The sequence below is a fragment of the Chionomys nivalis genome, chromosome 5 (genome assembly GCF_950005125.1).
Source record: "Chionomys nivalis chromosome 5, mChiNiv1.1, whole genome shotgun sequence".
NCBI classification, from domain to species: Eukaryota; Metazoa; Chordata; class Mammalia; order Rodentia; family Cricetidae; genus Chionomys; species Chionomys nivalis.
In genome coordinates, this window is record NC_080090.1 from 25,342,250 (window position 1) to 25,363,770 (window position 21,521).

The following is a 21,521-nucleotide window of genomic DNA, read 5'->3' on the forward strand; positions in this document are numbered from 1 at the left end:
CTCACTAGGTCATCCACCAAGCTTTGTAGGGCCAGAGACACCCAACAATGAGGCCAGTCTCTTCTTCATGAGTCTAGCCTGGGAGGAAATAGAGGCCTCACTAGGGAGACTAGGGTTGGAAGGATACCCCAGGTGGCTTCCTGGAAGAGACAGGGGCTTCCTAGCCAGGTAGGCATGCCTGGGGGTCCCTGAAACATCTGGAGCACTAGAGGTGTCTGAGGATGCCAACAAGGATGGGCACTTTTTGGAGCAAAAGAGCTGGGCCCAGGAGCCTCTGCTCACTCTCTGGTTCAAGGCTGCTGTTTGGGTCCTATTACTGCAATGGGACTTTAGGTTCAAGCCAAGCAGACCCCCAAGCAGGTCTGCAATTTGACACACCCACGAGTTGTCAAGATGCATACCCTGAGCCTAGAGCTGTAATGTTGGAGTCTGCAGGAAGGCGGGACACACAGGAGGTTGCACAGGGTTCCTGAAGGTTGCGTGCAGGTAGAGTAGGTGGTCTGATTCTGTTACACCAGGATCATGAAAGAGTTTCTTACGCACTGTGCTACTAGTGGCTTTTCTTGAAAAGCCCTTTATAAAGCCGAAGTACTGTTTGCTTTGTTTTATAACCAATAGTGATGAAGTGAGCAGACAGTGGGTACTTGGTGAGGCTGGTGCTGAGTTCCTTCGCACTCCTGGGCCTATGGACACGAAAGGGCGGCCGGCAGCTGGTGTGTCAGACACGAAAGGGTGGCCGGCTGCTGGTGTGCTGTTTATTACCTCTGCAGTTTAGCTCAAGGCTGGTGGTGTCTGGCCCTAGGAACAATTTCTGTTGCTTCCATTAAAACCTTCCCTTCCTTTGCAAGGCTATGGCCCGAGGCCACACTTCTGTGCACCTGCTCACCCTCTTGGCTTTGGATGGGACTGGGGTTAAACAGGGGACACAGGTTCTGGAAGAATGTTCTTTAGTGGTCCAATGAACAAGTACAGATTCTGTCCCCACAGAAGATCTGCTCCTCTGGGACACAGAGCACTGACCCAGCCAGGAGCCAGAGCTATATAAGGCCAGGCTGGCTAGGATGTGAGAAATGCCCCAAGAAAGCTGCCCAGGGCACATGAGGGGCTTTCCAGCAGGATCATCCACAAGCCAGGCCTGCTCTCAGAAAGCGCCATTAGCCTGCCTGTGGTCTTACCATCCCAGCGGGCAGGCTGTCTCCTCAATCTGACACACCAGACACAGGACACAGGTCTGAAGAGGTCACACCCCACCCAGACAACATACCGGCAGCAGTGTGGTGGGGGAGTCCAAGAAACTCACTGCCTCTGGCTAGAGGAACCATACCTAGTTTTCTCTTTGAGATGAGGACACAGTAAAGTAGCAGACTAACAAAAGGGAAAGGGGATGGGCATTGAGGACCTTAGCAACATCTCAGAGGCTTCTGTGGCAGACAGAGGGACTTCACTCTGAGTTAAATTGTATTTTTATTTTAGGTATATGACGATTTTGACAGCAGGTGTACCACATGCATGCAATGTCCACTGAGGCCAAAGAGGGTGACAGAGTTAAATGGTTGTGAGCCACCATGTGGATATTAGGAATTGAACTAGGGTCCTCGCAGACACATCAAATACTCAGCCGTGGAGCCATCTTTCCAGCCCTGAAACGGAGGATTAGGAAGGAGAACAGAAGCCGGGCATGGTAACTCACACCTTTAATCTCAGCACTCAGGAAACAGAGGCAGGTGGATCTGTGAGTTCAAGGCCAGCCTGGTCTACACAGAGGAACCTTGTCTTGAAAAAACAAAACAAAAAACCCAAGGAGAGCAGAAAGGTCTAGTCATCAGGTCTGCACCATGTCTCCATGTCTAAGGTTTTTCTTAGTACATCCCAGAGGCCCTGAAAGCACACACATTATCCCCGTCCTCCCCAGAGCCCAGGAAGGGCACTGAATGTGTTACATCCTCACAGCTCCCGTTCTCCCTTGGCAGTTAGTGGCCACAGCCACTGACCAACTGACACCTTCCCAAGGTTGAAGCCACTCAGGCACCCTCTTTATTGGTGTTTCCAAGGTGCTGGGAAAGAAGGGCCATGGCTGTGGGAGTCATGGTGGTTCTGGAGACAGCAGGAAAAAGGCATCTTCCAGCATTATAAAAAAGATAGATAGATAGATAGATAGATAGATAGATAGATAGATAGATAGATAGACAGACAGATAGATAGACAGCTCGTGGGAAAGGCTCCTGTGTCCAGGTGTTTGGAGTGGTGCAGTGTGAACTTCTCAGCCAAAGACGCTCTTGGCAGGTCCCTCTTTGGGCTTCTCAAAGACTGTCTCGGTGCCTGTGCGGTTGCGGCTGAATACCGACGGGGCAGCTGAGCCAGCTTGCTCTGTGGGTAAGAGCAGAGGAGTGGAAGCAGGGACCTAAACTGGTTTTCTCAGGAACAAGGCTCCTTATGCTGGGTGTAGCCCCTCTTATACCCAGTAGCCCTCAACACCTCTCAGCTACCATTGGGAGATGCTGATGTCCCCAGCCCTACCAAGGGCCTGCAGCACACTCACCACAGTCCCGCATGACCTGGTATGTCTTAGACTTGATCTCCTGGTTCTTGGCCAGGTTCCCGCGGGCCCCCTTCAGGTCTTCTTCCTTCACAGGGGGACGCTTCTTCTTGATGGGGGCTTCAGCAGTGCCAACCTTGGAAAGCCCAGAGAGCCTTACAATTAGAGGCCTTGAGATGAACCCCTCAACTTTGGCAGGGGATCATCTTCCCAGATCACCAAACTCAATTCAAAGCCTACTCTTCTCCCAACCCCTATAAGTCCCCCTGTCCTCTTGGTCTGACGTGGACATCTGACCTTGGCCCATAGAGAGCTCCTGGGGGTGGTGGCCACTGCAGCCTCATACTGGCCTGTTTGCCAAATTCAGGACTGGGCACACGGGACACAGGCCCTTCAAGACTGAGCAGTCGTAGGAAATCGGGTGAGTTCTATGCCCTGTTCACTGGGTAGCAAAGCGTCCCATAAGGACTGCCCCCTACCCTTTCCCCAAATCGAAAACATTGGCATTTTCAATTATTGTGGTTTGGAAGGGGGACAGGGTAGACAGTCATGGAGCAAGCAGCAAGCACAACCTTGCTATTCTGTCTGTCCCAGTAGAGCCAGGAAAGTCAGATTCTGCTAACCCCTCCTTGTGAACCCCAGGCGCCTGTGAGGCTGAGGCCTTAGTTCTTCTTAAGCCCTGCAGGCAGGTGCAGGGCTTCCCTCCCTCTGCCTGGGCAAGGCTCCCGGGGAAACACAGGCCTGCCCAGAGACACCCTGCTAGGGAAACAGAAGGACACAGCTGTGACCTATAGGCACAGTCACTCTTCCTCCAGGTGACGAATATGTACAACTGGATGCACTACGCTATCAAAGCCAACTCCCCCACACACACTCAAAGGCACACACTGGTCTACCTAAGTTCTCCCCACCCCCAACACCTCACAAGTTGTGGGACAACCAAGGCCATTCACCAGAGCCTGGTGGGACTGGAGTGTCCTCAATGAGCCCAGCCTCCCAGAGCCGCAGGGCCTCTTGTTAGGCTTGGCTTTTAGTCCAAAGCCGACACCACCAATTAGTGTCCAGTCTTGCCCCTCCCAACGTCCTTGGCACCAGCTAGCCACAACTAGGTTCTTCTTACCTCAGACATGGTAGATGCCAAGTAAGTTCTCTGTAGGTAAGTCTCTGGCGGGGAGTAGCCACAGGAAGAGATCTGTGTGAAGTCCAACCTTCTGGAACTTATATAGCTGGTCTGCTTATGTGTCCTGGGCAGTCACTCCCCTCCTTTGGAAGCTCCCACATGATTCAGATCCACGCAGCTCCTAGCTGGTGTTTATTCTTGGAGATGATGGGCAGCAGTCCTGGTGAAAAATAGACAGCTGGGGGTACCCCGTGCCTTTGGGAACAGCTGCTCTCTTGCAGGTGGGAGGTGCTGGCACCAAGTCCAGACTGTGTTTATGAATGTGAACCCTGGAATGTGTGTGACAGTCTGGGCAGGCTGACTGCAAGAACCCATCCCAGTGGCAGGGGTGGGAGGGGAAATCTCTGAGGAAAGGGAGGGCCCTGAACCAGGGTGGATACTTAAGCTTGTTTATCTTTCTCTTCTACCCCTGGAATCCAGGGGAAAGAGATTTTCCATCTCGGTGCACTGGCAGGGCAGAAGCTTCCGGTCACTTGGAAGCATTTCCTCATGGTGAGCATAGCTGACTACTCACAGCGACCTCTGGTTCACAGCAGAGACACTGAGGCTGAGGAGATTCTGGGGAGCTGCTGATGCCATGGTCCTCTACGCAGCCGTGGGACAAGTTTAGCAAAGGGACAAGGCAAGGCAGGGTAGCGCTCAGGAGGGACCAGGAGAAAACCATGCTTGCTGATGGTCTAGAGAGGGCTTCTGCCTAAGATGGGAACTGGACAGCTGAAGCACTGCTACTTTGGGTTGTAAGGTTCAGCTATTAAGTTGTAAGGAAACGGGCAAGGCTCCCTGGAGAGCTGTTTAGTATTCCTGACAGCCTCATTTTGCATGGAAAGATCACCTTGGGCACATGAGGGACCCTAAGCCTGAGGCGGGCAATGGTAGATATGGGTTAGAGGTTGGTCTCTGTTAGACCTATCTCAGTTCCTTCCAATCTACCATGGACATTATTCTTATCCCTGACGGCTCCAGGCAGATGACATCCAACCAGGGACTAAGATACAGTTATCCTAAACATCACTCCATGGCTGTTGTACCTCAAACTCCACACCAGCCTCTGTTCTGGCCCTGGTTCCTGGCAGGTCAATGTGGGGGCACTGCCAGGTCTAGGTTGGGTAAGTGTTGATCTGAGCAATGCCAGTGACTCCAAAGAGAGGCCAGGCCCTGCCCTGTGAGAAATGCCCACAGCTAGCTCTGTCTAGTCCTGGTCTCAAGGACAAGGATATGGGATGTTCACCTCTCTCTCAGCCCCAAACACAGCACTAGGAGGCAAACTGACTAAGACACTCATCAGGAGGGAAGACAGATTATGTTTGGCTTGTTTCCTTGCAGATTTGACTCCACAGCTGCCATGATACAGTAAAAGGTTTTTTAGCCCAATGAGGTATTTCAGTTCTAGAGGATACAACACCAAGGACCACAAAAATGATGGTTTCTTTCTTTCTTCTTCTTTTTAATGTAATGCAATGTGACACTTTATTGTAGACCAGTTTACAAGTCCACCATCTTCCCTTCCATCTGAAACGCGCGTTTCTGTGACTCCCAACACCAGTGATGACACATCCCACCGGGCAGGCAGCTGAGGTGGCAATGGTTTTCTTCTTACAGCTCTGACCTCTAATAAATACTATGGGAAGAAAAGTTAAGAACCAAGCCAGGCAACCAACCAATCCACTTACCCACTCAGAACTCAGGCTGTTCAAAGCAAGGCTGACCACAGGTCCCTCACTGGAAACAAGTCTCTCACTGTGTGAAACTTCATTTAAGACAGTGATACTCAACCTGGGGGTCGTGTGACCCTTTCCATGAGTCACCTAAGACCATCTGAAAACACAGATCTTTACATTGCAATTCATAACAGTAGCAGTATTGTAGTTATGAAGCAGCAATAATTCTAATAATTCTAATGGTTGGGGGTCACCACAACATGGGAAACTGCATTAAAGGGTTGCAGCATTAAGAAGGTTGAGAACCACTCATATAAGAGCTAGCTCACATTCTACAAAGTGGTGGCTGCCTGGCAGGAAGGGTCTTGGGGCACCTTTCAGATGAGATCGGACATTTTCAGGGTGGTACGGCCATAGACCAGGGCACTTTTCAGATGTGGACCCTGAGCAGTAGCCTGTGCTGCCAAAGGGAAGGTACAACTTGAATTTGAGCTTTTTTGTTTTCCCTGAGGAAAGAGGCACGAGAAGGGATGTGAATACACGGCTCCTTGTTGCCTGGTAGTTCACAGTTTAAAGTTTGAGGCAGGAAGCTACCAACATGCTTCAGGGTCGAGGGGCCACAGGCTCCTCTCTGACACATCTTCCGGCACACAGACTGAGAAGTCACCATCACATAGGATCTCACCAGTCATTCTTACCTTTATCAAAGTCCCACCAACAGCCAAATGGAATGAAAAAAAAATTAACCACCATCTCTGAGTTGGGTGCCGGCTCTCTCTCATCGGTTTACTTCAGTTGGCTACAAAAACTCAGTGCCTTGGCTTGCAAGCTTCCACCAAGAGCAGCTTGGCAAGGATACCAGTTTGGATGAATCAGACTGATGGCACACCATAGCTATGAGAGTACTCCATTTTTATTTCTCCTAGCTTGGTGATGCCTGCCATTAGCCAGTAAAGGGTCCCACCTCATAAGGCACCTTGGAACAAGTGATGGGCACACTCATTCCAGGGAGGGAGGACAGCTCAGAAGATGTCTCGACCACAGCCCTCTACATCCACTCTGGTGAGGCAGTGCACCACAGTAACAGGAAGGCCTTACTGACCCAGGGGGCTCTCCTGAGGGATGCAGAACTGTGTGAGTGTCTGTTTATGCTGATATGTGCATGCACACATCCACACTGGAAGAGGGGAGGAGTAAAGACACACCAAACCTGCACACAGACAGGGGCCGGTATCAGATCCCTGTCGGAACTCCTTTCCTGCTGGGTCAGCTGCACAGCTTCAGCTCAGAGACTAGAGCCCTTAGTGAAAATCAGGACACAGAAGTACCTATTCACTCCACTCTTCTGTCCCTCAGGCCCTGTACTTGCAAGGACCTTACGAATCACCTCTGCGAGGCCTATGCAACTGGAGTTCCCATCCTTTGCAGTGGTTCCCTCACCTCTGGCTGCTCTGCAAACCCGAGGTGCTCAAATCTGAAAATGAGGTTCCAGCCCTGAGCTCCGGAAGGATGGCAGGGGTCGGGGCAGCACAGGTTATCTCTAGCACAGTGATACAGGAGGGGGTGTGAGGATAACATCAGCAGCACCACCAGGAACTGACCATCTACCTCGTCAGGAGTTCGAGCTGTACTTTACCCACAACACTCCGTGGAACCTTCCTAGAGAAGGGGAAGGGAGTGACCGTGGTTATAGGATGGAAAGGAAAGAGGAACAGCGCAGGGCCTGACCAATCCATTTCACAGGCCAATGGTGTAAAGCCTCCAACGGCAACCTCTCCTTTCTCAGTGGTGCTTGGACTAGAAGATGAGCTGAGAGAGACACCTCAGAGTATACCCTTTGTCTAGGACAAGTAAGACTTCAAGTGGCAGAGGACGGCCCTAGGTACCCTGGATAAGGGCTTGGGTCATACGCCACAAGCATATTTAGATCCCAGATGCTTAAGCAAAACACATTCTTACGTAGGTTTACAAGAGTCTGAGGAGTCTCCTCCTCTGTGATCGCCACACCATGAAGTAGTGAGGGGCCTGACTGTTGGGCTGACAAGCCACCAGACAGCTCCACTCGGCCGCTTCTACAGAAGACTGCCAAGTCAGCCTGTACCACCAGATAAACTGTGGCCCGGCTGAGAAGTGGGTGTAACCACCAAGGAGGAGCCACAGTCTAGAAATAACTCATACTCTCTCCACAGTAAGACAATAGCTCTCGTGGTATCTGCTCTGCCCCTGCTACTTCACAACTTTAGAAGACATGACAACAGGCTTTTCTGGCTAGGTAGAGTTCCCCAGACAGCTGAGCGAGCAAGCAGGTGACAGCTGGTGACAGGCACCAAGGCAAAGATTGGCTCTGCGAGCTGCTGCACTGGAAGCAGAGGCTGGAACCATTCTCATGTCTGCTCCTGGGAGGCTCTGAAGGAGGAGTAGCCTGGTGGTCCCGAGTCCCCCAGACACAAATGTCTAACTCTTGAGCTCCCTCCTTAATCAAGTTTAACCAAAGCCTCTGACATGCCAGCCTGTACGCCCTGGCAGGGCTCTGTTCCCACACACGGGAGCACACAGATCCGTTCGGAACAGCTGTCTCCTGCTCAGGTCTGACCTCAGCACAATGGATTTCTAACCACAGATAAAGGTTGTCTACCCTTCCCTTAGATCCTTCATCTCGTCATCACATGTTACCTAACAACACCCCGGCTGAAAAACTACGGACTTTTACCCGCCTCCCAACCAGCTCATACCCCATGAAAGGCAAAGAAATCCATTGGGGAGTAAAAAGAGCTTTAAATACAGTAGTATGAAAATATAACTTAAAAATATAAAAGTCAAACAGCATACGGAAGACTTAAAAATCTGATGCCCATTAGACCCATAGATACTTTGTAGGAAATAAACACATACTCAAAAAACAGTAACACTGTCACAGCTCATAAAACTGGCTTTAGAAATAAAGAGTTACAAAAGCCTTTTGAGTAACAAAGCATTCCTATTCCAACTTGGGTCAACCAGCGGCTGTTAACCCCAAGCCATCACAAGTCCACAAGGCCCAAGCCTCGGCACAAGGGCCCGGCAGTCTGTGTGTGCTCTGTTTTCTTCCACCATGCCCCCGGGTCAGACACAGGACAGGGGTCTCACAGCACCCCAAAGGGACGACAACAAACACAGCTCTTCGCTTGCATATTTGGTCAGTGTTTGTAGTGCAACTGAGCGGGACCTCCAGCTGCCCACAGCCCCCTCGGGCACGGTTCCTCTTCCCTCTTTTCAGTCACAGTAGTCTGGGGCGGGCAGAGAGCGGGCAGAGACAGCAAGAGGAGAGGAGGTAGAGAGGAGGGTAGAGAGAGGGAAGGGTGCTGCTGCAGGACTGGGCCCCATGACTGTCATCCGCAGCGTGGGAATGTGTCATACAGGTAGCCCAAAGCGGTGCTTCTTCTTCTTCACAGGTTTGAGGGGGGTCAGTCTGCGGAGATCCTCCTCGGCCTCAGACTCCTCCATTTCGTCATCAGCTGAGATCAGGACCTGAGGTAGTGAAGAGACAAGGCCTAAGATGCCGGTGGTAGAAGCTCCTTTTGTGCTTATCTTCCTTGGAGGCCAGCCTTTCTGGGAGGCCTCAAGTCTCCTACATTCCTAGAAGAGGGTCCACAGTGAGATGTGCTGGCCTGCTGGAGCTAACATCAAAGTCACCACCCTCATCCGTCAATTTACTAATGCTCCCTTCCCCACGCCTTCATCCGACTTCCAGGCAGACCCAAACCCTATCAAAATCACCTGGGTGCATGGAATCACAGGGTCTCTTTCAAAAGGGAATGAAACCATCCCAGGGACCACACAGGGCGTGCAGCTCCAAACGGGCTGTCTTGAGCCAACTCTGTCACTTCTGAAGACGAAGACAGCTGAGACACTGAGGACAAACCTGCTCACTCCTGCCATAGCAGCTGGCCTCACACCTCTGAGAACCATGGGGAATGTGGACTCCATCTGCAGAGGTGGGGCAAACAGCCTCAACACTGTGGACGGAACCACTTGATCGCTCCCTGCTTTGGCCAATGCGAACTTCACTTTCCCATCAGAGGCCAAGCCGTGTGGTTGTGAATGCCCATGAGCTGTAACTCCTGCTCTATGGCTATCTGCCATTCATCAAGTGTTTGCCAAGTCTTATGATGCAGTAAGTGCTGCAAGAGATTTTATGAACAGAAACTTGGAGAACTGTGGGCTTGCCATCTATCTAATCTACTCACCTTCTAAAAGTCCCCCCAGCCTGCCCAGGGCTCTCCAGGGGTGCTGCCTATGCCTTAGTTGCAGGCCGTACCATGATGTGATGATGAGCTATCAGTGCATTCTTCAGTCTCTCTCTCTCTCTCTCTCTCTCTCTCTCTCTCTCTCTCTCTCTCTTCTCTCCTCCCCCCTCTCTCCTCTCTCTCTCCCCCCCTCTCTCTTTCTCTCTCTCTCTCTCTCTCTGACAGGATCTCACTAAAAAGCCCATACTGGCCTGAAACTTAATATGTAGACCTGGCTGATCTCAGACTTACAGAGATCTGAGTGTTTCTACTATCCAAGTGCAGAATTAAAGCCATGTATCACCAGGTCTGGCTAATCTCGGCCACTTCTACCGCTTCCATTAGCAGCACAGTGCTCGATACTATGGAGTCTCCTCAGGCCAGCCAACCCTGCTGCAACATGCTAGGGCACAAAAGTGCAATGAATGCTGCAGACCAGCTAGAGCACATACCCCTGCCCCGGGCTGCATCCTTACATCAAGCCCTTTAATTTACACCCCAGCAGATAAAGGGAGATGAGGTTACCTCTGTGAGGTAGTCTTATATTTTCAAAGCTTGCAGTCAGTACTTCCCTTGCTTGTTAGTAGAGAACAGGGCTCTAGAGACCTCCATGTTTCCCTGGAATAAGGGGCATTTCCCCTTACCTGGCTGTCTCTACTGCTAGTCCACAGGGACTATCTGTAGCAAGTCACCCTGACTACACGCAGCATCTTTTTACCCCGGGAAGGCACATATGACGGCATTGGGCTCTGGCTAGATGAGGCTCTGAGTGACCTGGGTTACTCTCCAGCTCAGCTTTTTCCTCCCCTCTGACTAGTGCTGTGAATCAGCATTCAGGAGACGAGATGCAAACATGAGACATGAGACCCTCCAGAGTCCAAGTTATGATGGCCAGGGTATGACTCTCCCTTGGGAGAGCCAAGGAGACCCCTACCTCAGACTCAGACTCCTCATGGGATGCTGCCCTTCGGTAGCGAACTTTGCTCCCATTCCTTGAGTCCTGGTTGGCTCCTCTTTCTTCTAGCTTAGCTTTCGTCTTCCCCTTTCTCATGAGGAAATTGTCTACTACCCAGAACATGAAAGCCTGTAGGAAGGAACAGTGCAGGTTACTCTGGATAAACCAGAACAAAGCAAAGCAGAGGGATCCATAGCCACCCTTCTATGAGGTAAGAAAAGAGAATCTCACTCAGCCCTGACTATTTCCCGGAACATTCAAGAGAAATTATCACTCTGTTTCCTATGTTGTGCTTTTATTATTATCAGAGAACAGCAGGATAATTCTTGCTGTGCTCACTCATGGGTTTTTGTTGTGTTAAATAACAGGCAGCCTGAGGCCAAGTATGATGGTGCACACCTTTAATCCCAGCACTGGGGAGGTCATCAGGCAGTGGATCTCTATGAGTTCCAGGACAGCCAGGGCTATGTAGTGAGACCATGTTTCAAAAAAAAAAAAAACCAAAACAAACCAGGTAGCTTGTGTTGGGCCTAGAACCAAGGTCTTTAACTACCTGCTTTGAGCCCTCATGGGCCCTTCACAGGTGGTCACACAGTCTGCTGCTTCAGGGAGCCCCCGGTTCCTTCAGCACTCTACACCACTGGTTCCTCACTTTTGACCACTGTGCTCATGAGTTTCTCTGATGTCTGTACTCAGCAATAAATATCTGAAGAACACTTGAAATGATCCTGATCTAGAAGTTACACCTATCTTGGGATATTTCAGTGGGAAGTGGCATAGCAGGGAAGGCAAGCCATACTTCCTAGGATTCCTCATCTGAAATAGGGGCCCTGGAGAGGGTACCTGACTTCTGAGGAAGGACTCCCACCTTGGGATGGCTACATAGAAAGGTCTACATGGGGGCTACAACGTGACTTTTGTGTCACACTTGGGGCTTTGAACAGGAACCCTTGAAGGCAGGGTACAAGCTGGGGTAAAACACGCAACAAGGCACTGACATTGACAAAGAAGGGGACAATCAGCATGACGATGGCCAGCTTCAGGTCTGGGTTTTCAATTGGATTCAATAGGGCCACCTGCAGAGAGAAACACACACAGTGAGGAGCAAACCACAGAACAGCACACAGAGACTCAGACACTACCCAAGAGCCACTGGAAACAACCCCGTAGGCTCACGGTGGTGCGGACCCTAGATCTGACTGTTGATAAGGGACCTTCGGAGCCACTTTGGGTCATGTGCCCTTTAGCAGCTTCCCCTTGTTGTAGATTTGAGGCCACCGAGTCAGACCCAAGTGTGATGTAGGGTCTTCTTTCTGTGTGTTGCTTTCATTGGTTAAATAAAGAGACTGCCTTGACCTTTTGATAGGACAGCAGCTTAGATAGGTGGAGTAGACCAAACAGAATGCTGGGAAGAAGGCAGAATCAGGCAGACGCCATGGCTCTTCTCTCCAAGACGGACACTGGTTAAACTCATGCCGGTAAGCCACAGTCAAGTGGCAATACAAATTATTAGAAATGGGTTGAATCAATATGTGAGAGTTAGCCAATAAGAGGCTAGAACTAATGGGCCAGGCAGTGTTTAAATGAATATAGTTTCCGTGTACTTATTTTGGGTAAAGTTAGTCGGGAGCCAGGCAGCGGAAAGCGACCTGCTGCTCCTTCTACAACAGAGTGACGCCCTTACCTGAAATAATTACACAGAAACTGTATTCACTTAAAACACTGTCTGGCCCGTTATCTCTAGCCTCTTCTTGGCTAAATCTCACACAAGTGGGACCCAATCCAGTGGAGCAGCCTGAAGCCCTGGAGAGGAGCAGCAGTGGAAACTCAGTGGGTGATCACTAGAGACTTGGACAATGAGGTGCTAGATCACTCTCCAGGAGAAATCCTGTACAGCCATCACCTTGGAGCACAGCAGCTCTGAAAGACTTTGGCTTATTTTCTTAAAAAAAAAAAAAAAAAAAAAAAAAAAGCAAAACCTCAGTCACAGATAAAACCAAAAGAAAGTCAATATCTGAGTCACATGTTTTAGAAGGCTCCTTGGTTATTTTATACAGGAATGAGTGGCATAGGTGTATCTAGTAGCATTGGGGTCAGAGGGCAGTAGGCAGGGCTGGCACTGGGGTTAGAAAACAGAGGGCAGGATTGGGGATACTCCCAGGGAGTATGATATGTAGGTGGAGACAGACCTTAGAAACTGAACTGGCTAGCCCAGACACATGTGTGAAGGACGTTGGCCAGCTAGACAGTCACAGTTACAAAGTCTGAAGACTAACCAGACCAAGCAACACCCCAGAAGGGACTGTGCTCCCATTAAGTTTGCATGTGCCCACAGTTTAGCCTAGAGAAGACATGTATTCACAGGCAGTGCACGGACGCCAGTACAAGAACGACAGATTAATACTCTGTAAAGAGCTGTTCTATCGGGCCAAATCCAGGATTTCACAGAGCTTAAAACAAAAACAAGCAGGCTGGGGCTGGGGTGATGTGAGATGCTGTCTGATGGCTCAGCAGGGAGTGGCACATGCAGAGGGAGGAGGCAAACCTTTTTCCACTGGAGTATGAGAAGGACGATGAAGACGACAGACTTTTCAAAGATCATGATCACGATGTAAAGGGCACACTGCCCCACCCAGGCCCCACACTGCAGAGGGTCTCCTGCAGGGACAGGGAGGTGCTTAGTCACATGGGCCCAGGAGCTGAGTAGGACAACACCCACCCACAACCCCCTTGCAGCTTGTACCCCTAGCTGCATCTCAGAACCCTGGCTCTAAGGTCCTTCATGAGTCCCTAAAGCTCTACAAAGCACCTCATTCCTAAGCAGGCAGTGCTCTGAATAAAGCCAGAATTCCTAATTTGGACATACCAGAATGTTTTTCTTTCAAAAACTCGTAGGACAGAGTTAAGAGGCACTCAAGTTAGCAAGAGCTGACCGCTGGCTCTCTGGGTGAAGCAAGAGCACTACCACTATCTACAGCTGACTCCCCAGCAACTGGTGCTGTCCCTTCCGTTCTCTGCCCACTATTGAGACTGGGCACTGCAGTCAGAAATGCAGCAGTTAACTTCTCTGTCCTCTTCCTCCTCCCGCCACCCATTCTCAGTCCTGAGAACATCAAGCGGACCTAGAGAAGTCAGATTCTGACTGAACTCATGTAAAGGAATGACAAGTTGATACTTTCCAGGGCCTTTTTAAAGAATTAAAACAAAAACAAATTTGGGGGGTAACCTATTAACGCTGGCTAGGACAAAGAAGAGAGAAGCCCTCACAAGGGTGCAAACAGGCTGAGGCCAGCAGCTACGACCGAGGCTTGTCTGTGATTCTGTCAGTGGCTATGCTCAGGAAATGATTGGGAAGGGCCCAACAGTCCACAATGGGGGATCGGGCCCCACAGTACCTCTAGAATGCTTCAAAAAGGGACTCAAAGAATGGTGGAGGACCAGCCTCTCCAGAGCATGATCTAAGGTAGCACAGAACCTTACGAGAGGCCTCCTCCAAGTGGGAGAGCCGGTGCCCGGGCTGTGCTCTGGATGCTCAACCAGAGCAGTCTGTGCTCCACTGACCACAACAGGGGAAAATTCACATTTCAGGAAGAGAATCTGGTCTGCAGAGAAATCTCTAACTTCTCATTGGATTCTTCTGTTTCCATAGCAACCCCAGGCATTCCCGCTGCAGGCCTCCAGCTCTGCCTGGGCCTGCAAGCTGAATGTAGTGGAAGCAAGAGAATGCTTTTACATAGCTGTTATGGACGAACACCAGACTCTGCTGTTTCCTTTTCTGGACAAGGCTAGGAGGCGGGCAGGAAGAACACAGACACAGACTAGCTGCCTGTTCTAATGCCTTCCTATTTACTTCTGCCCCAGGGCAGGGGGGCAGGGCATCTGGGTTGCAGCACAGCACCTCAGAAGGACCAACCCTCCTGGAAAAGCTGATAATCCAAGTTTTGCAATGCTTTTGGTAAGTCACCTGACCTTACTGGAAAAAGGTCACTTGAACAGGAGAGGAAACTATTTGCTGAAACTTTTAGGCAAGAATGGTGACAGCTGTGAAGGAAGTCCCCTGGGAAATGTCTGAAAGGGACCAGTGTGTCTGGAGGCCAGCGGACAAAGTGATACCATTTGTTTACAAGGACACTCACTTGTCAGAATGTAACTTCATTCCATTTGCTTGTGAGCTGTGAGTGACAAAGGAGAAATGATTCCTCCTCTTTGTAAGTTTGTCTATACAGTGGAGTTGCCACTGCCTTCTGTTTTTTGAAACTAAAATAAAAATATTCAAAACCACCAAAGATGGAAAAAAGCACCCGTGTCCAGTTGATCCACCCACACACCCTCTCCTCCTGTGTACCCAGGCCACAGGTCACTAAAGCTGAACTGAGTGCATACCTGAGAGTTTGTTTGCAAGCTATCTAGAGAGCAAACCCCTCTTATTTGTTTACCCGAGAGCTGTGGGGCCTACATGGAGCTCCTGCCTCAACTGGACAGGCAAGTTCACAGGTGTGGAAGGTAGAGTGCTGGCCCTGCAAAGATGCTCACATCCCAATCTCCAGAACCCATGACACGTGCTGTGACCTAGATAAGGGGGAAATTCTGGCCATTAATGGAATCAAGGTTGTGATTCAGACTCTAAGTGGAATATATGGAGTGTCTAGGTACAATCAGGGAATCACAGGGGCCCTTCAAGGTGGAAGGTCAGGCTGGAATGCCCTGAGAAGAGCTTGGCTACTGGCTATGAACGCAGAGGGAGAGAATCATGAGCGAAGGGACCCAGAGAGAACTAGAGGGCGGCAGGGTAACAGAACAACCATCCCTATTACCTACTAATGCCTTCGTGTTAACCCAACAGAACTGGGTTAGACTTCTGGAGGAACTACAAATTAAATCGATGGGTTTGTCTTAAGGCACGAAGCCTGTGTGGTTTGTTATAGCAGCAAATGAAACTATCGACAACAGACAACTAAAAAGCAGCAGCTTTGGGGAAGATAGTCTAGGAGAGGAGGACTTGGGACAATCCTTGACAAAGGGACATTTGCTTTGGAGACACTGAGGACTCTAGTCCCCAACAGCAGTGACTGAGTTAAGGGAACGGCCAAGAAGACAGGGCTCACACACAGTCTCTGCTTCCAGAAGGGAGCGCCACAGTAAAAGCGCACTGAGAGCAGTGGTGATGGAGGCAGGGAAGGTGTTAGGACTCCTGGTGCAGAGGACAGGGCCTCACACATGCCCCAGCTGCTCTGTCACTTAACTCCTCTAGCTGTCCATTTTATAAATGAGAATGACGCAGACTCGGTCCACATGCGGTGTGGCCCATTTCTGTCCTGCAAGCTGAGAGTGCTATGATTTAGGCACTGCAAAGGCCTTTCCGTGAGTCCTGCAGACACGCTGTGTGTGGCACCATCTTAAGTCAGTGACTCACGGGCATCAAGTAACAGGCTAAGAAAAGCCCTCCCCTGAGCTCATCTTCCCTGAAGACAAACAATTACTTAAGATTTCTAGACATTCCCAAGGCACTCCACAGCCAGCTCCGCCCATCATGTGCCCTTTTAAACTGTCAGCCCCTCAGAGATCTTCAGCCACCTAGAAGTGAGCAGTTCTCTGGGCCCAGAGCCATGGCTTGTTTGGATGGCCTGACGGGAATGTGGATCCAGATTTCTAACCACAACTCTCATGTTTGCCCTGGTGCCCTCTTGTGGTGAAGCTCTACTAACACTGTTTCAGAAGAGTAGCTCAGCACTAGCAGCCCCTATGGAGGTCACCTTCAACTCTTCATATGCTAATAGCCAAAGGCAGCTTCTGACTCAGGACGTGACACAGGGGTCTTACAAGGTAGGCCTTGTAAACCAAGCTGCTGGCCTGAAGCCTTCTATCTAGGTGGTGATGACCTCATGTCTGAGTGACTGGGACAGCCACATGCTAGATGGGGACAAGTGCATAGTTAACCTGACCTCGAGGGGATGCACACTCCAGTCAGCAGAATGGCCGAGTGACAGGGCAGACACTGGACTACCTTCCCAGACAAGACTGGCCCCCTCTTTCTAATGTGTGGGCAGGTGAGGTGAGATCTTTGGGTATCTCAGCAGAATGAGGTGGCTTCGCAGTCCTGCAGGTGGGATCACAAGTGCCTCTGGTAGAAGGGCTTCCCCTGGCTTCTGCCATTTTCTCTCCCATAAAAGTGAGTGTTTTGGCCTTGAAGTACTTCCTTCCTGCCCCCAGGAAAGTAATATTCAGACCCTAAAACACACCCCTTTCTGTTTCACAGCCAAAAGCTCCCAAGCCTCCAGATTTCCGAGCTACACAGGGTGAGTAGTCCCCAACACGCTCTACCCGGTGTCCATGGACATTACCATATTCTCCAAAACGCAGGGATTCCCACTGCTGCCACTCCACCAAGACACTGACAGCGCGTACGCCCACATAAATGAGAAGCATGCCTACAGTGGCGTCCAGAAGAAAGTTGATGAGGTACCTAGAAAGAGAGGCCATACCGGCATGGTCAGGGAACAAAAGCCACTAAGCTGGGGCCTCAGTGAAGCACTTACCAGGATCTGGGATCAGGCTAAGTAAGAGATCCAGTCTTTGTTTGACCTACTGAAAAAGAGTGGTACCCTTACATGTATTTATGCAGGGGGCAATGGAAATGGCGGCTTCCATTTCTAGGTGTCTGAAAAGGCGCTAACACTGAAAACTTGAAGAATAGGAACGAGAAGGGCAAAGACACTATAAATTTCAAGTGTATGTGCCAAGGCCAAGATTCAGTAGAAGACAGCATACCTGGAAGTAGCAAGGAAACTGAGAGGAAAGAAAACCCAACCGACAACAATAAATCCATTAAGTAATTCTGCTTGTTCCCTGATGGTTCAGGCCACATGAGGTCATAGAACTGTGCCACTTTCCCAGGGCATTTGAGGATAATGGTTTCTGAGACTCCTTAGACAAAGCAGACAGGTCACACGGCCACACGTTCACCCCATCTGTAATCATGTGTGCAAACAATAGCTTTACTTTTTTGTAGTGGTGCTGGTGATGGAACCCGGTACCCTGTATATATGCTAGGCAGATGCTCTGCCATAACTTCACTCCCAGACTTGACTTTTATATTTCAGTGAGTGTTCTGCTGCTCTGAGAAAAGGCCAGAGGACTGGAGGAAGGGGCGTGGGGAGGCATGCCCATAGTGACCACACATTCCTGCAAGGCTTATTTCCATTCTCCAGATGCAAACCTTTTCTCACCAAGATAAAACATCTTGTTTACCTGCCCCCCCCCCCCAAGGGCCCTATACCTAGATCTAACTGAGCACTGCTGAACACAGGCTCCAGCTATCCAAGAGAGACTAAGTGGAAAATGAGGTCACTGAGGCAGGTCCTGACCCTCTGTGACACCAATGGTTCTGAACTCCCAGTAGATAAGTTCAAGAACAGGGCTTCCGAGCTGCTAGGACCGAGACACTTCATGCAGACTAGCAGACCTCTGCTCCAGCCTGGTTATGTGCTGTGCACAATACTCCAATATGGGGGCAGCATACTGTGCTCAGTCCCCAGAGCCCCCCGCCCCTCCCCAAAAAAACAAGCATGGAGAGGGAGGCAGGCAGCTTGCTCTTCCCCCTTAAAGACACAAGAGGTCACTCTCTGATCAGAGTCAGAAAGAACAGCCACAGCTCCCAAAGCAACTTCTACTCTGGCAGGAGGCTACCACTCTAATTGGTGAGGAAAGCTATCCACACCTGCATTTCCACATCTGAGGCAAAGCCTGGAAACACCAAGGAATGGGTACATTCAGTCTTGCACTCACTTATATACTTGTCAAATACTTCCTGAACCCACTGTGTGCTGTCCTTGGAAACTACTCTGTATTCAACACAGGAGATCCACTCAGGCATCAGAGCATCATGGGGCCATGGCGCAGACTGGTTGAAGTCTAGCTCCACCACCTCTGCACTGTGTGAACGTTTGGCACCTCTAACTTGAAGTTGAAGATGGGGAGTAAGAGTTACGATTGGGGTAAAACCTCTGCTACTCTGTCTGCTAAGGGAATGACCACTCCTCCTGCTAGTAAGAAGTACAGCATCTCACATCACATCGGAAAGCCTATGTGCTCTGTAACTGGCACAGAGCTGCTCCTGCCACGCTGTCCTGTCCTGCTTGGGGGGAGGGTGCTGGAAACATGGGGCTGCTAGGCCTGAACTTGGACTGATTAGTAGAAAGCCAACACACAAGGTAACTGTCAAAACCCTAAGAGCCAACCAAAAGCCGAGTATATAAACTCATGAAGGCATGCATAGGATGAAACTGGAGAGGACTTCAGAAGGGAAGGGATGGGTGCCTCTCCCAAGCAAGAGGGTTGCACTAGCAAGGGAAGAGAGGGCCAGTCCATATTTTCAACTGAGGTCGAATTCAAATACAAAACTCACAGTGAACAAGGGTCCTCTTCAGTGAGATCTGCTAGGTACACATTTGCAAAGTGGATGAACAGCATCCCTATGGCTTGTTTGGAAGTGTCTAAAAACCTGCACAAAACAGAACCAGCAAGGGTTACCAACCTGACAGGACCGCAGCCAAAGATCACCCAGACCAAGCCTCAAAGTCATTCCTAAATGCAGTGGAAGGAGATACGAAACAACATGCGTAAGATGCAGAGGGTCTCGCTTTCCTCACTAGCTGTCAGAGTAGGACTAAATGACAGATTTTGGGGAATCAGAGACCGAGTGAGACCAATACGAATTCCCCACCTGTGGGAACAATTCTTTAAGAACCAGCGAGTGCATGCGTGACAATTCCAATTGCACTTATTGACATGACGATGGGGTCTTCTGAAAGGGAGCGGAAGTTTCCTTAGGGCAGGAGTGAGTTCAGGGTAGTCCACACTGTTTCCTGAAGCCTGCTTGTCTCCTGCCAAATGACTTACTGTTTAGGAGTTTCGTCCTTGGAATCTATTTCTGAAGCTTGACCACCACATAACGAACACACAACTGCTACTGTAGGGTCCTCCTACACAAAATGAGTATCTACACTAAATACTCGCTCTCCACCCCTGATCCAGAGTCCCAAGGCCCCTGTAACTTCCCAAGTGCTAGAGGTGTGAGGAATATCTTTTGTCCTAATACTTGGTGTTTGGCCCCAGGTCCCCTCACAGACTTATCAGTCCTGTGGACTGTCCTGGTTGATAGGAGCCTCTTTTGTTCTAAAAAGGTGACTAGTTCCTACAAAGATTTAGGATGGCAAGGCCACTGAAAGACTAAGTTGTGATTAAACCAGGACCCACCATACTCCAGGGAGAAAAGAAGGGCTGTAGACTAAGTTAACAGACAGGCAAGTCTAGTGATCTTAACACATGGGGCCTGGAGTACTTTGGAACCAGTGAACAATGAACTGGTACACAGGGGATGGTGTGTTCTGAAGCCATCGTCACAGGACTGTGCTCGGGACATTCCAGCTCACTGAACCTCTCCGTCTAGCCATTTATCTGTGTCCTTCATAACAAATCAGGAAATATAAACACTGTTTCCTTGAGTTTTGGGTCACATCTCGTAGGGGGTGTTCTAAGGATCTCTGGCATATGCATGACGAATCTCCAAATAAATTTGTATTTGTTTACACATACAGACTGCAGAAGTCAAGAATAATCTCGTAACAAGTCGAAAGGAAGAGATCCGCAGCAGAGGCTGCCACATTTGTGCTGTCATCGTCCACTGCCAAAAGCAACATTATAAATAAAGGGAAAAAAACAGGACTAACTGCATATTACACAGCGTTCCTAAAACCCATGTGAGGAATTCCTCATCCTTTATATGATACATAATCTCTCCTATTTCATGCCCTACCTACCCCAATACACTGCTGCCAGTCCCCACCAAATCCCCAACAGAGCAGAGAGCTTTCTAGGGTGAGTCAGCATGCTGGTACATACCATATTCTCCATGGTCGTCTTTCATGCTTTGGTTCTCGGAAGCGTTTAACTGGAAGAACAGACAGACATCAGTAGTTTCTCAAAACAGCAAAGCAAAGTACATACACAGGTTGGGTTATCAGTTCACCTGCTACTTACACTGTTGACTTAAAATACATTGTTAGCTCAGGACATACACGTATTGCTCACGTGAAGGTTACCGAGAGCCTGTACTGCTGTCTGTCTGCATGGATTCTTCAGAACGAGATACTTATTGAGCAAGACTTCTCACAGGGTGCAGAAACCTGCATTTCCTTCTGACAAAGCTCACTTAGGTAATTACCAGGAACAGCAAAGGACAATGCAGTGGCTTCTCACTCTAGCGTATGTTCTGTCTGAGGACAATCCACCCACTTATCCTGAGGTTTACTGTCTACTCCAAGCCAGACACTGAGGATACAAATGTAAAGTTAGCTGTCTAGGAAACAGGCAGAGCTATGTAGTCACACAGGACGGAAAGTGCTAGAAAAGAGACAAATTTGAGTTTGGAAGCAGTAGTTAGGACTGGCTTCTAAGTCCTCAAGGCTGAGTAAGAGCTTGCCGAAAGACCAGAGAGGAGCATGGACGCCGAGCAGACACAGCTTCATGAGCTCACAGGTACAGCAACAGAACATGGCTATGAGTTCAGAATGATTTAATAGGTCTCACCATAATAGATAACAAGAAAGTCTGCTGGAGAAACAGCAGGTAAGAGGGCGGCACATTGAACATGGACCAAATTGGGTAGTGGGGGTCCTGAGTACTAGTTCAGGGAGTCTGGAGTGAATCCTGTAGGAAAGGAAGAGCCAGGAGAGTCTAAGCAGAGTTGGCTTAGAAAAGCAGCCCTGAGAACTATGCAGACATGGCTTCCTGGATGGAGGCCCCAAGAAAGGATGTTGGCTGTGCCCACAGTTCTTTGGAAGAGGCAGCAACAACCTGTTCAACCTGGGCTGGCAAAGAACTCACCAGGTTTGCACCTGTGCCCGAGTGGTCTGGGCACACTGTCTAG

At 49.8% G+C, this 21,521-nt stretch overlaps 2 protein-coding genes across 2 annotated transcripts in view; both read right to left on the reverse strand.

Moving 5' to 3' along the window:
- Positions 1-1,679: 1,679 nt before the first annotated feature.
- Positions 1,680-4,020, reverse strand: Mustn1 (musculoskeletal, embryonic nuclear protein 1). Its single transcript, XM_057769970.1, has 3 exons — positions 3,657-4,020; positions 2,540-2,672; positions 1,680-2,367 (listed from the first exon to the last, which is right to left on the reverse strand). The coding sequence occupies exons 1-3, from the start codon at positions 3,663-3,665 to the stop codon at positions 2,261-2,263; spliced, it is 249 nt and encodes an 82-aa protein (XP_057625953.1). The 5' UTR covers positions 3,666-4,020; the 3' UTR covers positions 1,680-2,260.
- A 942-nt stretch (positions 4,021-4,962) lies between these two features.
- Stimate (STIM activating enhancer) overlaps positions 4,963-21,521 on the reverse strand; it is a 44,693-nt gene continuing 28,134 nt past the window's right edge. The window contains exons 2-8 of the mRNA XM_057769969.1: positions 20,495-20,543; positions 18,999-19,094; positions 16,936-17,057; positions 13,140-13,252; positions 11,593-11,670; positions 10,574-10,723; positions 4,963-8,881 (exon numbers count right to left, since the gene is read on the reverse strand). Coding sequence (XP_057625952.1) covers positions 8,765-8,881; positions 10,574-10,723; positions 11,593-11,670; positions 13,140-13,252; positions 16,936-17,057; positions 18,999-19,094; positions 20,495-20,543 — 725 coding nt within the window. The 3' untranslated portion in view covers positions 4,963-8,764. The remainder of the gene's footprint in view (positions 8,882-10,573; positions 10,724-11,592; positions 11,671-13,139; positions 13,253-16,935; positions 17,058-18,998; positions 19,095-20,494; positions 20,544-21,521) is intronic.